The 12,384-nt window shown below is 46.3% G+C and overlaps 1 protein-coding gene across 1 annotated transcript in view; it reads right to left on the reverse strand.

Annotated features, from left to right (window-relative positions):
* Window positions 1-10,051, reverse strand: part of SERGEF (secretion regulating guanine nucleotide exchange factor) — a 190,662-nt gene extending 180,611 nt beyond the window's left edge. Inside the window, 5 exon segments of the mRNA XM_008149053.3 lie at window positions 3,369-3,463; window positions 5,619-5,774; window positions 7,150-7,285; window positions 9,991-10,017; window positions 10,019-10,051. Of these exon segments, the coding sequence (XP_008147275.2) occupies window positions 3,369-3,463; window positions 5,619-5,774; window positions 7,150-7,285; window positions 9,991-10,017; window positions 10,019-10,051 (447 nt within the window).
* Window positions 10,052-12,384: the final 2,333 nt, after the last annotated feature.

Raw genomic sequence — 12,384 nt, forward strand, 5'->3', positions numbered from 1 at the left:
AATAAAGTTGTTATTTTCAAAATTAATCTCACCCATTTCTCTTTATTTTTTTAAATGTTGCTATTAGAAATTTTTAAATTACATACTAGGTGTACCGGTTAATAATGCGGATTTTTTTCAATAGATGGAGTTACACATATGTTGATATATAAGCAATTTGATATGTATGCTATTTTGTTGTATTGACAGCAAGCTTCAAAACTTCCTATGTCAAATTTTCTGAAGGTGTTAACATCATCGATATTTTTATGCTTAAAAATGTCGAATTTCATGCCAAAAAAAGAGCATTTGCGGGAAGTTTTAATTCATTACTTTATTTTGAAGAAAAGTGCAGTTATCGTATACTTCGGGAAGCTTATGGTGAACATGCTCCATCTCAAGATACTTGTGAACGCTGATTTAAATGCTTTAAAAGTGATGATATCTATGTGAAAGACAAAGAACGTTCAGGTCAACCGAAAAAGTTTGAAGACCAACAATTACAAGCATTATTGGATGAAAATGTGTGTCAAACTCAAAAACAACTTGCAGAAAGATTAAACGTTGCTCAGCACACAATTTCCGATCATTTACAAGCAATGGGAAAGATTTTAAAGGAAGGAAAATGGGTGCCACATCAACTGAATGAAAGACAAATGGAAAACTGAAAAGTCATCAGTAAAATGTTGCTTCAACGGCACGAAAGAAAGTCTTTTTTGCATCGAATTGTGACCAGCAATGAAAAGTGGACTTATTTTGAGAATCTCAAATGCACAAAATCATGGGTTGATCCAGACCAACCATCAACATCAACTGCAAGGCCAAATCACTTTGGAAAAAAGACAATGTTCTGCGTTTGGTGGGATCAGGAAGGTGTGGTGTATTATGAACTTCTAAAACCAGGTGAAACTGTTAATACTGATCAATACTGACAACAAATAATCAATTTGAACCACACTTTGATCATAAAACCACCAGAATGTGCCAGAAGACACAGCAAAGTAATTTTGCTTCATGATGACACACCATTACACACCATTACACACTTCAAAACCAGTTAAAGACACGTTAAAAGATCTTGCCTGGCAAGTATTAACCCACCCACCCCGCCGTATTCACCAGACCTTGCTCCTTCAGATTACAACTTGTTCCAATAGAAGGCATTCGCACTTTCTGAGCAGCACTTCAAAACGTACGAAGAAGTGGAAAATTGGATCTCTGAATGGTTTGTTTCAAAACAAGAAAAGTTCTATTGGGACGGTATCCACAAATTACCTGAAAGATGGGGGAAATGTGTAGCTAGAGATGGACGTTACTTTGAATAAAGCACTTTTGATGTTTCTCTTGAAATTACTGTGTTTCATTTGGATTACAAAATCCCAATTATTGATCGTTTAATAGTTAATCTGCATTATTAACCAGTTAAGAGTTAATCCGCACTATTTTTTTTAAAATATATTTTATTGATTTTTCACAGAGAGGAAGGGAGAGGGATAGAGAGCTAGAAACATCGATGAGAGAGAGACATCGACCAGCTGCCTTCTGCACACCCCCCACTGGGGGATGTGCCCACAACCAATGTACATGACCAGAATCGAACCTGGGACCCTCCAGTCTGCAGACCGACGCTCTATCCACTGAGCCAAACCGGTTTCGGCAATCCGCACTATTAATAGGTTAATAGTTAACCTGCATTATTAACCATAATAATGCGGATTTTGTAATCAAAGAAAACACGATAACTTCAAGAGAAACATCAAAAGTGTTTTATTCAAAGTAACGTCCATCGCTAGCTACACATTTCCCCCATCTTTCATGTAATTTGTGGTTACCGTCCCAATAGAACTTTTCTTGTTTTGAGGCAGATCATTCAGAGACCCAATTTTCCACTTCTTCGTACGTTTTGGAGTGCTGCTCAGAAAGTGCGTGTGCCATCGATCGGAACAAGTAGTAATCTGAAGGAGCAATACAACAAAACAGCATACATATCAAATCGCATATATATCAACATATGTGTAACTCCATCCATTGAAAAAGATCTGCATTATTAACCAGTGCATCTAGTATATGGTTCACATTATATTTCTACACTTGATCTTAGCCAAAAGGCCGAGAAGCACGCAATGCACATTATATTTCTACTAGAGGCCCAGTGCACAAAATTCGTGCACTGGGGGGTTGGGGGGGTGTCCATCAGCCCAGCCTGCACCCTCTCCAATATGGGACCCCTCAGGAATCTGGCCTAAACCGGCAGTCGGACATCCATCTCACAATCTGGAACTGCTGGCTCCCAACCACTCGCCTGCCCACCAGCCTGATCACCCCCTAACCACTCCCCTGCCAGCCTGGTCGCCCCCAACTGCCCTCCCCTGCAGGCCTGGTCACCCCCAACTGCCCTCCCCTGCAGGCCTGGTCCCCCCCAACTGCCCTCCCCTGCAGGCCTGGTTGCCCCCAACTGCCCTCCCCTGCTGGCCTGGTTGCCCCTAACTGCCCTCCCTTTCTGGCCATCTTGTGATGGCCATTTTGTGACTACATGGGGGCAGCCATCTTGTGCAAGAGTGATGGTCAATTTGCATATTACCTCTTTATTATATACTAGAGGCCCAGTACATGATTGAATCATGCACATGTAGGGTCCCCTACACGCTTTCGCTTTCGATCGCGGTGGAGCTGGGTGCCTGTCCGCTGGTGCACCAGGCCTTTCGGAAGCCTCCGGCTCGGTGGAGGCTTCCAAAAGGCCTGGTGCCGGAGCAGACAGGCACCCAGCTCCCCCGCTTTTGATGGTCCACAGCAGGACGTGAGCTCACTGCCCCAGAGGCCCCTTCTGTTCCGCAGCACAGCCATGGCGCAGATGCTGAGCTCGCGCCGCCGCTGGCAACACGAGCTCAGCGTCCCGTCGGCCCAATCGACTTCCCCGGCCACCCCGAGTCCCGCCCCCTGCGCCTCCCGCTGGCCCAGTCGTGGGCGTAGCGGAGTGATGATAATTTACATGTTACCCTTTTATTAAGTAGGATGATGATTAGACAACACTGGCTTATACCATTTGCCTAGTTTTAGTGTCTATAGATAGGTAAGTCACTTCTATCTGGACCAATTTCTAACATAGTTCCCATTATTACTAATTTTAGAATTATAATAAGTCATTAATGTCTTTATGACATATAATCTTTACTGTTTTGTTTCACAAAAATTTATAAAGTGTATGAGGACTAACAGAGGGTTTGGTTTTTTTTCCACTCGCAACCTTCATGCCCCCAAGATAATTTTTCTCAGAAAAAAACTGTTTTTCAGCTTCCAGGGACCTAGCCAGTCTGCGGAGGAATAACTGTAATACCCTGGAAATTCTTTAACAGGACACGGGCAAGGTGCATATTAGGTGATGTCCTTACCTCAATGGCCTGGGGAACCACACATCTTTGAGGCCCATGAGGAACTCCTAATTGGCCAAAGGAGTTGGATCCACACGACAGAACCTGACCATTTTCTGCAAAATACAAATACTTAAGTCACAATCTAAGTAGTAAGAGATCTGTGACCAGTGGGTAAACACTGAAGGAGCAAAGGGAATGAGAGGAAGGAGTGAGGGCCCTGTGCTTCGGTACATTCAAACCATGGTCCCTGCTTTCATTGTTGCTCTAGGAATAAACACCCTGGGCATGGCTGTCTTACACAGACTATCCCTTACAGTGCCAACTGTGACAGATTAGCTGTGTGAAACACAGCCCAGGGCCCACTGTTGGGATAGAAGGATACTTATTCCCCACTTTTCATGTTTCCATGTAACACAATTTCCATTATTTTAACACTTCAGACCTTTCTCCTTGCCTTTCCCATTCTCACCACTTTCTAGCGGAGGAGGGGTAACCTAACCAGTTGGTGAGTTTGGGAGAAGGAAGAACAGAACACGTGTGGCTTGGCACCTTCCGCTCAGGCACTCTGGGCTGACACATAGTACGGGTTTCCACTGTGGGAAAGGCCTAGAGTTTTGGGGATAAGTTTGGACCAAAGAACCACTTGGCCTGACAATGAACCCTGTCCTCCAAATTAGCCTTTATCAGTAAAAAGCCAACAGTTTGATCTCCACCTGTCTCTATACCTTTCTCACAATTGGTTCCAAATATGAACAGGAAACAGAGTGTTATCTATGACTCCCTAAAACCCCAACCCAGCCCCACAATGAGCACTTCATAAATGATAGCTATTATTTAGATGCTAATAATTACTACCATATTCAACACACAGTACGAAACCCCTCCATAGAAGAGAGATGGAGACACCCTAGCAGGGCTCTAATGACGGGACAAGAGTTCACCAGAGAGACAAGAGAGGGGCTGTTCCAGGCAAAGAACATGTACTATTTGGTATTATCAGAAAGAAAAGGGAGTGAGGAGAATAAGAGCCAAGGCAACAGGAGTGGGTGGGGAACAGTAATCGAAGGCCATGTGCTAAAACGCTTAGGGAGTGAGCTATGCATGTGAGAATCCACAGGGGTTTGAGGCAGGGCTGGGGTTGGTGGGGTTACATGATCAGAAGATGCTCTTGCCAGAGGACTGTGACAATGAGGGACTTTAGTCAGAAATTATAGATGGTCCTTTGAATCCAGAATGGCCAGCTAGATGGGGCAAAAATATTTCCAGGGAGAAGTCAGCTGACAAAGTATTTATTGTCAACTGATTCCCAAGAGCATTACAGTGGTCCCTCAGTATTTGCAGGGGATCGGTTCCAGGACCCTCTGCAGATACCAAAATTCAAGGATACTCAAGTCCCTTATATAAAATAGCATGGGACAATGCATACAGTTGGCCGTCTGCATTCTTGAATTTCCAACCACTGATTGAAAACACTGACTGTATATACTACTGTTTTTGATCAGCAGTTGGTTGAATCCACAGATGTGAAACCTGTGGATACAGAGGAGCAACTGTATTCTATTAATTCTTTGCCCATTTCCCTCTACATCCTATTCTACTCTCTGGCTTCACAGAAACAGAACAGTTCTGAACAATCATATTCATATTTTGGAAGGCGAAAGCTACCATCACTGTTGTGGCAACTTCTGATTTCCTCACACACCTACAACGTTCCCCTGTGAGTAACCGTAGCTGGCACTACTGTCCACCTAGCCCAGCCGTGCAGCTATCATGAACTTCTGGGACGGGAAGTGGCCACCAAAGGTGATCTGGTTCATTCCCCAGTCTCCGGCAAAAGTTTTCTAGCCCAGCCCTAGCCGGTCTGGCTCAGTGGATAGAGCATCAGCATGGGAACTGAAGGGTCCCGAATTCAATTCCGGTCAAGGGCACATGCCTGGGTTGCAGGCTCTATCCCCAGTAGGGGGTGCAGGAGGCAACCAATCAATGATTCTCTCTTATCATTGATGTTTCTAGCTCTCTTCCCCTCTCCCTTCCTTTCTGAAGTCAATAAAAATATATATATATATTTTAAAAGTTTTCCTGCCCAAAGTTTTACTGTTTAAACTCTCCTTGCAAAAGACTCCTCATAACTTTCTTTGACAACCATAGAGAACATTTGTGTGTGTGTGTTAAACCCAAAAGGCTTTCATTTCATCAGCATCACCACCATCGTGCTCTTCTCACTCAAAGCCTTTGTGGTGACAAAGATTCCCCTAGGAGTGAACTCACCTGTGAGAATAATGGTAAAGTCCCAGCCACAGGCCACCTGTTGGATGGGACAGCCAATGAGGGATTTGCAGGGTGTAAAATACAGAACATCCTCCGTGTGACCAAGCCCCAACTGCCCATCTTTGTTCAGGCCACAAACAAAAAGGCTTCCTCCATCTGTAAAATACAAAGGCTTTGGTGATAGTGCGCACAGGGGAAATTACAACTGCCAAAGATCTTCTCCCACCCACATTGATAAGCCGTGTATGTTAATGTGCACTGAACCAAATGGCACTAGGCCAAGGGACTCAAATCTAATATCTAAATGGAAACTCCAAGTGCTACAGTAGTGGCCAACTAATCGCCAAATTGAGCACCTACTGTAACAATAAAGCCAAATCTATTCTGCCCTTGGAAAGTGCCAAGTACTGTTCTAAGAGGTTTCTGCGTGGGGCCAACTTATCCTTTAAGCACAGTGCCTAGGGCCCACAATACTTTTAGAGGCCCGCAAAAATGTGTTAATTTTAAATTCTTTTAAAATCAGAAAAACCACAGCTGGTGTGGCTCAATGGTTGAGCAATGGCCTATGAACCAGGAGATCAGAGTTTGATTCCCAGTCAGGGCACATACCTGGGATGCAGGCTCAATCCCCAGTGGGGGCCATGCAAGAGGCAGCTAATCAATGATTCTCTCTCATCTTTGATGTTTCTAACTCTCTCTCCCTCTCCCTTCCTCTCTGAAATCACTAAAAATATATTTTTAAAAAATAAAATCAGAAAAATAAATGTAATAATAATGAACATATAATACTAAATCTAGCCTGGATTATATTAATCTTTACATCAATACAGTTGTAAAATGTAATTTTTAATATTACTTTATGGGTCCAAACGTGCCAAGGACCCATAAAAGGCAGCCGTTCATTCATTGATTCTTTTTATCCACCATTAGTGTCCCCATGTAATAGAGAAGAAACTGACACAGAGGAATTAAGTAATTTGTCTAAGGCCATACAGATAATAAATAACAGAACCAGGACTTGAACCCAGAGTTTGTGTTCTTCACCAGGATGCACCATGCCCTCTTTCACAATACTGTAGCACTTGTAGTACTTGTTAAGTTCTATCCTAGGTATTGGGAGGGAAATTAAGGGAAATATAAAGTTCTTGCTCTCAAGGAATATTCAAGCTAATTGCAGACTTCTAACTCATATGTGGAAGTTAAATAGCAATATATGGTATAAAATGTGATATATTTTGCAACTCTGCCACACAATATGTCTTATAATCTTAAGCAGTTTTCTTCTTTGAGCCTCATTTGTGTAATGAGATGGGAAGAGGGGGAGGGAGGTGGGAGGTTTCTGGAGAGCCCAGAAGATCTCTCAAGCCCTTTCAGCTCTGACAATCTAGGATTCTCTGCTAACAACTTGACTCTTTTACAAAAATGTTTTCCTCTGCAAAATACAAAAGGCTGAAAGATGGTAACAGAACATCCTAGGGGGAAATGTCTAAAGAAGAAAACAAGGGGCTATGTACTCTTGAAAGAAAGTTACCTGTGACAACAGCAGAGTGGCCCCCTCCTCCCGTGATCCTCCTGACACACACAGGTTTACAGAAGTCCTTCAGTTGTTGGGGCAAAAACACGTCCTCCTTATGGCCAAGGCCAAGTTGCCCATAGCTATTTGCACCCTAGAAATAAAATAAACCAAGGATGAAAAAAGCATGGGAACCCCTTTATTTACCCGCTCTACCTTTCTCACCCCGACAGTATCTCAGAGTCTATATACAAATGAGATTTCATAAGCTCATTCTCAAGAGGCTACTATATGCAACCCACACTTAGAAGGTAGCTCCATCCCCAGAACACCAGACTTGCCAGGTGAGAGGAGCCCTTAGCATCCCCAGCTTATCCAATGATACTCCTCACCTTCCCCTTCCAATGCCCCAGCTCCCCTATGTCGCTTTTGAGGACAGCAGGGGAGTTCCTTCTGATAAAATCGAATTACCTGGGATGGCTAAGAGAAGAAATAATGAAGGGAAATAGAAACAAAGTGCTAGGGCTAGCTCTTGTCCCTTCTCCCCATGTCCCACCGGGAAAACCAGTAATGACTTTCTGTCATCAAACTTAGCTACGAATGTTGTGCCCTCAAGCAGGGCACATCATTGTTATTTCATCTGCACGTGAAAGAGGGTGGCAATGATCTCTAAGCGCCTTTCCAAGTACTATGCTTTGTGACTCTAAGATTCACAGGGTGAGATCCCTGTAAGGCAGGGGTTCTCAACCTTCCTTATGCCGCCACCCTTTAATACAGTTCCTCATGTGGTGGTGACCCCCAACCATAAAATTATTTTCGTTGCTACTTCATAACTGTAATTTTGCTACTGTTAATGAATCGTAATGTAAATATCTGTGTTTTCCGGTGATCTTAGGCGACCCTGCTAGCGGTTCTCAACCTGTGGGTCGGGACAGGTTACCCAGGTTACAGGCTGCTGAACAGAAAGTCAGACACTGGCATTATGGAATTCAAATTACAGTACCAAATTTTTGTAATGCAACAGGAGGCCCTAAATCCATGATAAAGCAAAACAAAAGGAAATTTTAATACAACCTATGACAGCTCTATTTGCCTCCGGGCACACCACACACACACACACACACACACACACACACACAGACTCCAAGGAGGTAAATAAGTCCCTGGGATAACTAAGAAAAGACATAATAAGGGACTGACTTGTGTTCCCCTAAAATTCATTTGTTGAAACCCTAACAGCCAGTAGCTCAGAATGGGGCTATATAGTTGGAGACGGGGCTTTTCAAAGGTAATTAAGGTTAAATGAGGTCATAACGATGTGGCCCTACACCAGTATGACTGGTGTTCTTATAAGAAACACAGGGATTCTCTTGCACAGAGAAAACTCCATCTGAGGACGCAGCAAGAAGGCTGCCATCTCTAAGCAAGAGACAGGCCTCACAAGAACATAAACCTGTTCACACCTTGATCTTCGACTTCTGACCTCCGGAACTGTGAGAACATAAATGCCCATTGTTCAAGCCCCTCCGATCTGTGGTATTTTGTTATGGCAGCCTTAGCAAACTAGTACACGGACACTGCAGCTGGAAGAACACACCATCAGGTCTCCAAGCACAGCGGTGGGGTTCGGTGCAACCGTCTTTTTGTTTCGGTACAGACAAGGCCACATCTGAAAGGGCTTTCTCTGTCAGATGGTCCCTCTGTCCACACGGACCCCAGTCTCCCGCCTGGGAAAAGCCAGAGACACCACCCACCCCAGGCACACAGTCAATCCCCAACTCCAACCACCAGTTCAAGTTATCACCTCCAAGATACTCAGACAGCCAGACTACCTCAAGCCACACCACACTCGGCCTTCTGCGAGTCCGCAGCTGACATTCCACAAGTGCTTCCTTCTACTGATAATTACCGGTTTTAAATTAGTGAACATCTACTGGTTTTCACAGCAATATAGGTATCTCCCCACCCACCCCCACCCCAAGCTGCAAGTTTTTCACTCGTGTTTTTCCCCCCAAAGGACCAGCACATAGGTCACATACAACAGGTATCCGTCAACAAGTATTTACTGAGCTCCTTACCATGTGCCAGGCACCGTGAACAAGACACGCACAGTACCCACCGTGATGACGCTTACATTCTAGCCAAGGAAACGGACATTAACAAATTATACATGTCACTGACATTGGGGGACATGTTATGAAGAAGTGAGACGCGACGTCTGCCGGTTCCCGTGCATCTGGTCGAGAACCTGCCACACACGCCTCTCTCCCAGCCAGGACATAGAAAGATGACCCTGTCTCCCAGGGCGCCAGTCAAACCAATGCCGGCGCAGACTCCCACTCCCCCAAACCAGGCAAGAGCCGGCCACCGCAGAGCAGCAGCAGTGGTGCAGGGTCCCTGCCTTTGTGCACCGCCAAACAGCGCAGGCCTCACTTCGAAGGAGGCTCCCGCCAGGCGGGGGCGGGGCCGGGGAAAGGTCCCATCCTCCGGGCAATGGCAGGGTGCGGAGCCCAGGTGACCCACAGGGTTCCGAGACGGGTGATCCTCTCTCTTCGGAACCATCCACGCTGTCTTTCCCGGCTCAGGCAGAACCAGATCTGGCGGCAGGTTCTTCCCACTGAGTCGCAGCCCCTCCGGCCCGGACCCCACCAGCCAGCAGGCCCCCTGTCACGCCGCGAAGACCCTTCCCTCCGCCCTCTCCTCTTCCGCCCCCGGCCCAGGATCCTCCAACCGAGCCACAGCGCCGGGCTCGGATCTCCGCCGCCCAGCCCAGGACCGCCCACGCTGAGGCCGGGAGCCTCCAGCCTCCGCGCGCCCCCTCAGTCCCAGCCGCCACGGCGCGGGGGCGGAGTCACGCACCCAGGCGAAGAGCGCGGCGGGAGCAGAGGGTAGCATCGGAGGAGCCGGGATCGAGCTCCATGCGGGGACGCTCCACCGACGCTTCCGGGCGGGGCCGGCGCGGAGGGCGGGGCGGGGCCGACGCGGGGGGAAGAGGGAGGGGGAGGGGCGGGGCTAGCGCGGGGGGCGGGGCGGTGCCGGTGCGGGGGGCGGGAGAGGGGCGGGGCCAGCTGGCTTCATCCTGGTGCCTCTGGGAATCAAGAGCGGGCGAGAGCCTGGCAACAGCCTCCGAAGCTGCCTCCCAGTGGCCAGCCGCAGCGCGCTCTGAGCGTCTCCGCCCCCGGCCTCCGGTTTTGCAGGGTCTCTCTTTGCCTTTATTTATTTATATATATTTATATATATATATATATATATATATATATATATATATACACACATATATTTTTTTTTTTATTATTGATTTTAGAGAGGAAGAGAGAGAGGGGAGAGAGAGAAACACCAATGAGAGAGAATCATTGATCGGCTGCCTCCTGCACGCCCCCTACTGGGGATGGAGCCCACAACCCGGGCATGTGCTCTTGACCGGAATGGAACCAAGGACCCTTCAGTCGACAGGCCGATCCCCCAGGACGCTCTACCCGCTGATCCAAACCAGCCAAGGCTTTGCCTTTATTTTTAGTAATAATTCTGTACGATTGCACCACGCTCCTTCACATTTTTATCCCCTTGGAGTCCCGCGACAGCCCAGAGGGGCTGACATGGTATCACCATTTGATAGGGAAGAAAGTGAGCCTGGGAAGCGGTGGAAAGAGTCCTGCTTCAGGGTCTTAGGCCGAACTCGTTGCGCCTGCTTTGGGGTGCATTTGCAAAATTTAAGGAAGGGTAGATGAGGTAGTGTCTTATATGGCTGGTGTCGACCTCAGCGCCTGGTAGGGGTCTGGAACTTACCATGAGGAGACTGGTTTGGTGACTCCTGCTGGGGCAGCCTTCTGACTCTCAGTGCCCTGAGCATAGTCTGCCCTGATTCTGATCATCAGTACTGGGTAATTTTCACCCAACCAAGATTTTCATATAAAATGGCTTTTATCAGACATCCTCATACACTTTCGGTGGGAGCTAAATAAGCACAAATTTCCTGAAGGAAATCTGGCGATGCATATTAGGAATATGAAGACAGATATTTACCCAGTAATTCCACATCTGATAATTTATCACAAGAAAATAATCAGAGCTGTGCACAAAGACTTAAACTGCAAATTATGCCCTAGACAGTTTGGCTCAGTGGATAGAACGTAGGCCTGTGGACTGAAGGGTCCTGGGTTCGATTCTGGTCAAGGGCGCAGGCTTGGGTTACAGGCTTGATGCCCAGGGGGGTGTACAGGAGGCAACCAATTAATATTTTAAACTGCAAGTTATTCTTGCAGTTTAAAATATTTTAAAACAATATTTTATAGAGAGGCAAAGCAGCTCTTTGTTCTCGGGTGAACTTGATGTGCAAAAACTATACCATGTTTGCTGATTGTTTTATATGATTGGCCTTTTTTGTTCTGACAATTCCTTTCAAGCATGTGTAATAGGACGTAAAAATAGGACCCCCTTCCTGTCTCTGTTTTGGCTGAACCCCCAAGTCAATAATTGCTAATTACTCCCACATTATAAAGTGAGGTACAAAACCACCTTGTGAAGGAGGTGTCTAGAAACCAGTGCATGACATCCAGTCTGTGAAAGAGTTGGAGAGGACGAGAAGGAATTCTGATAGAATATGTGGCAATAGTTGTCAATGTGCTCTGAGCCCACACTCATCTCATGTCTAGAGAAAGGCAGGCCTCAGCAGGGCTACTTAGAGAGCTTGGTCTGTATCCCTCCAGACTGGCACCCAAAACAGGCTGCTGTGCAATCTGTGCTGAGAAATTCAAGGTGTATGGTCAGATAACTGATCTGACAGTTGAGCAAAGAGACACTGATGCTTTGGAGAGGTCTTTTATGCCCAGCTTTTCATGAGAAAGAATGTCTGAGTATCTGCCATGTGAGTGTTTTCCATGCGTGAACAATAGTCTTAGACCCCATTCCAGGGAATTCTGGAGGGCTGGAGTGACACTCCAAGAGACCTGACCACTAGATTCTTAGAGGCTCAGGGAGAAGAGTTCAACAGCCCAGACAGAGAGGTACATTTACCCACATCAAGAGATTCCAAGAAATAAGAAGGTGGAAAGGGCTTCCAAAACTCCCACAGAGAATGAGTCAGCACTAAATACTTACCAAGTATACACAGCACTGATGCCAACTCACAACAGTATCAGACACACACACACACACACACACACACACACACACACACACACTCTACTCCTTACCTCTCCTTTTTACCACCATTCCCAAACCCTGCAGGAGCCAGAGGCATCCTAGAGTGGGGAA

The sequence above is a fragment of the Eptesicus fuscus genome, chromosome 13 (assembly GCF_027574615.1).
Source record: "Eptesicus fuscus isolate TK198812 chromosome 13, DD_ASM_mEF_20220401, whole genome shotgun sequence".
In the NCBI taxonomy this organism is placed as follows: Eukaryota; Metazoa; Chordata; class Mammalia; order Chiroptera; family Vespertilionidae; genus Eptesicus; species Eptesicus fuscus.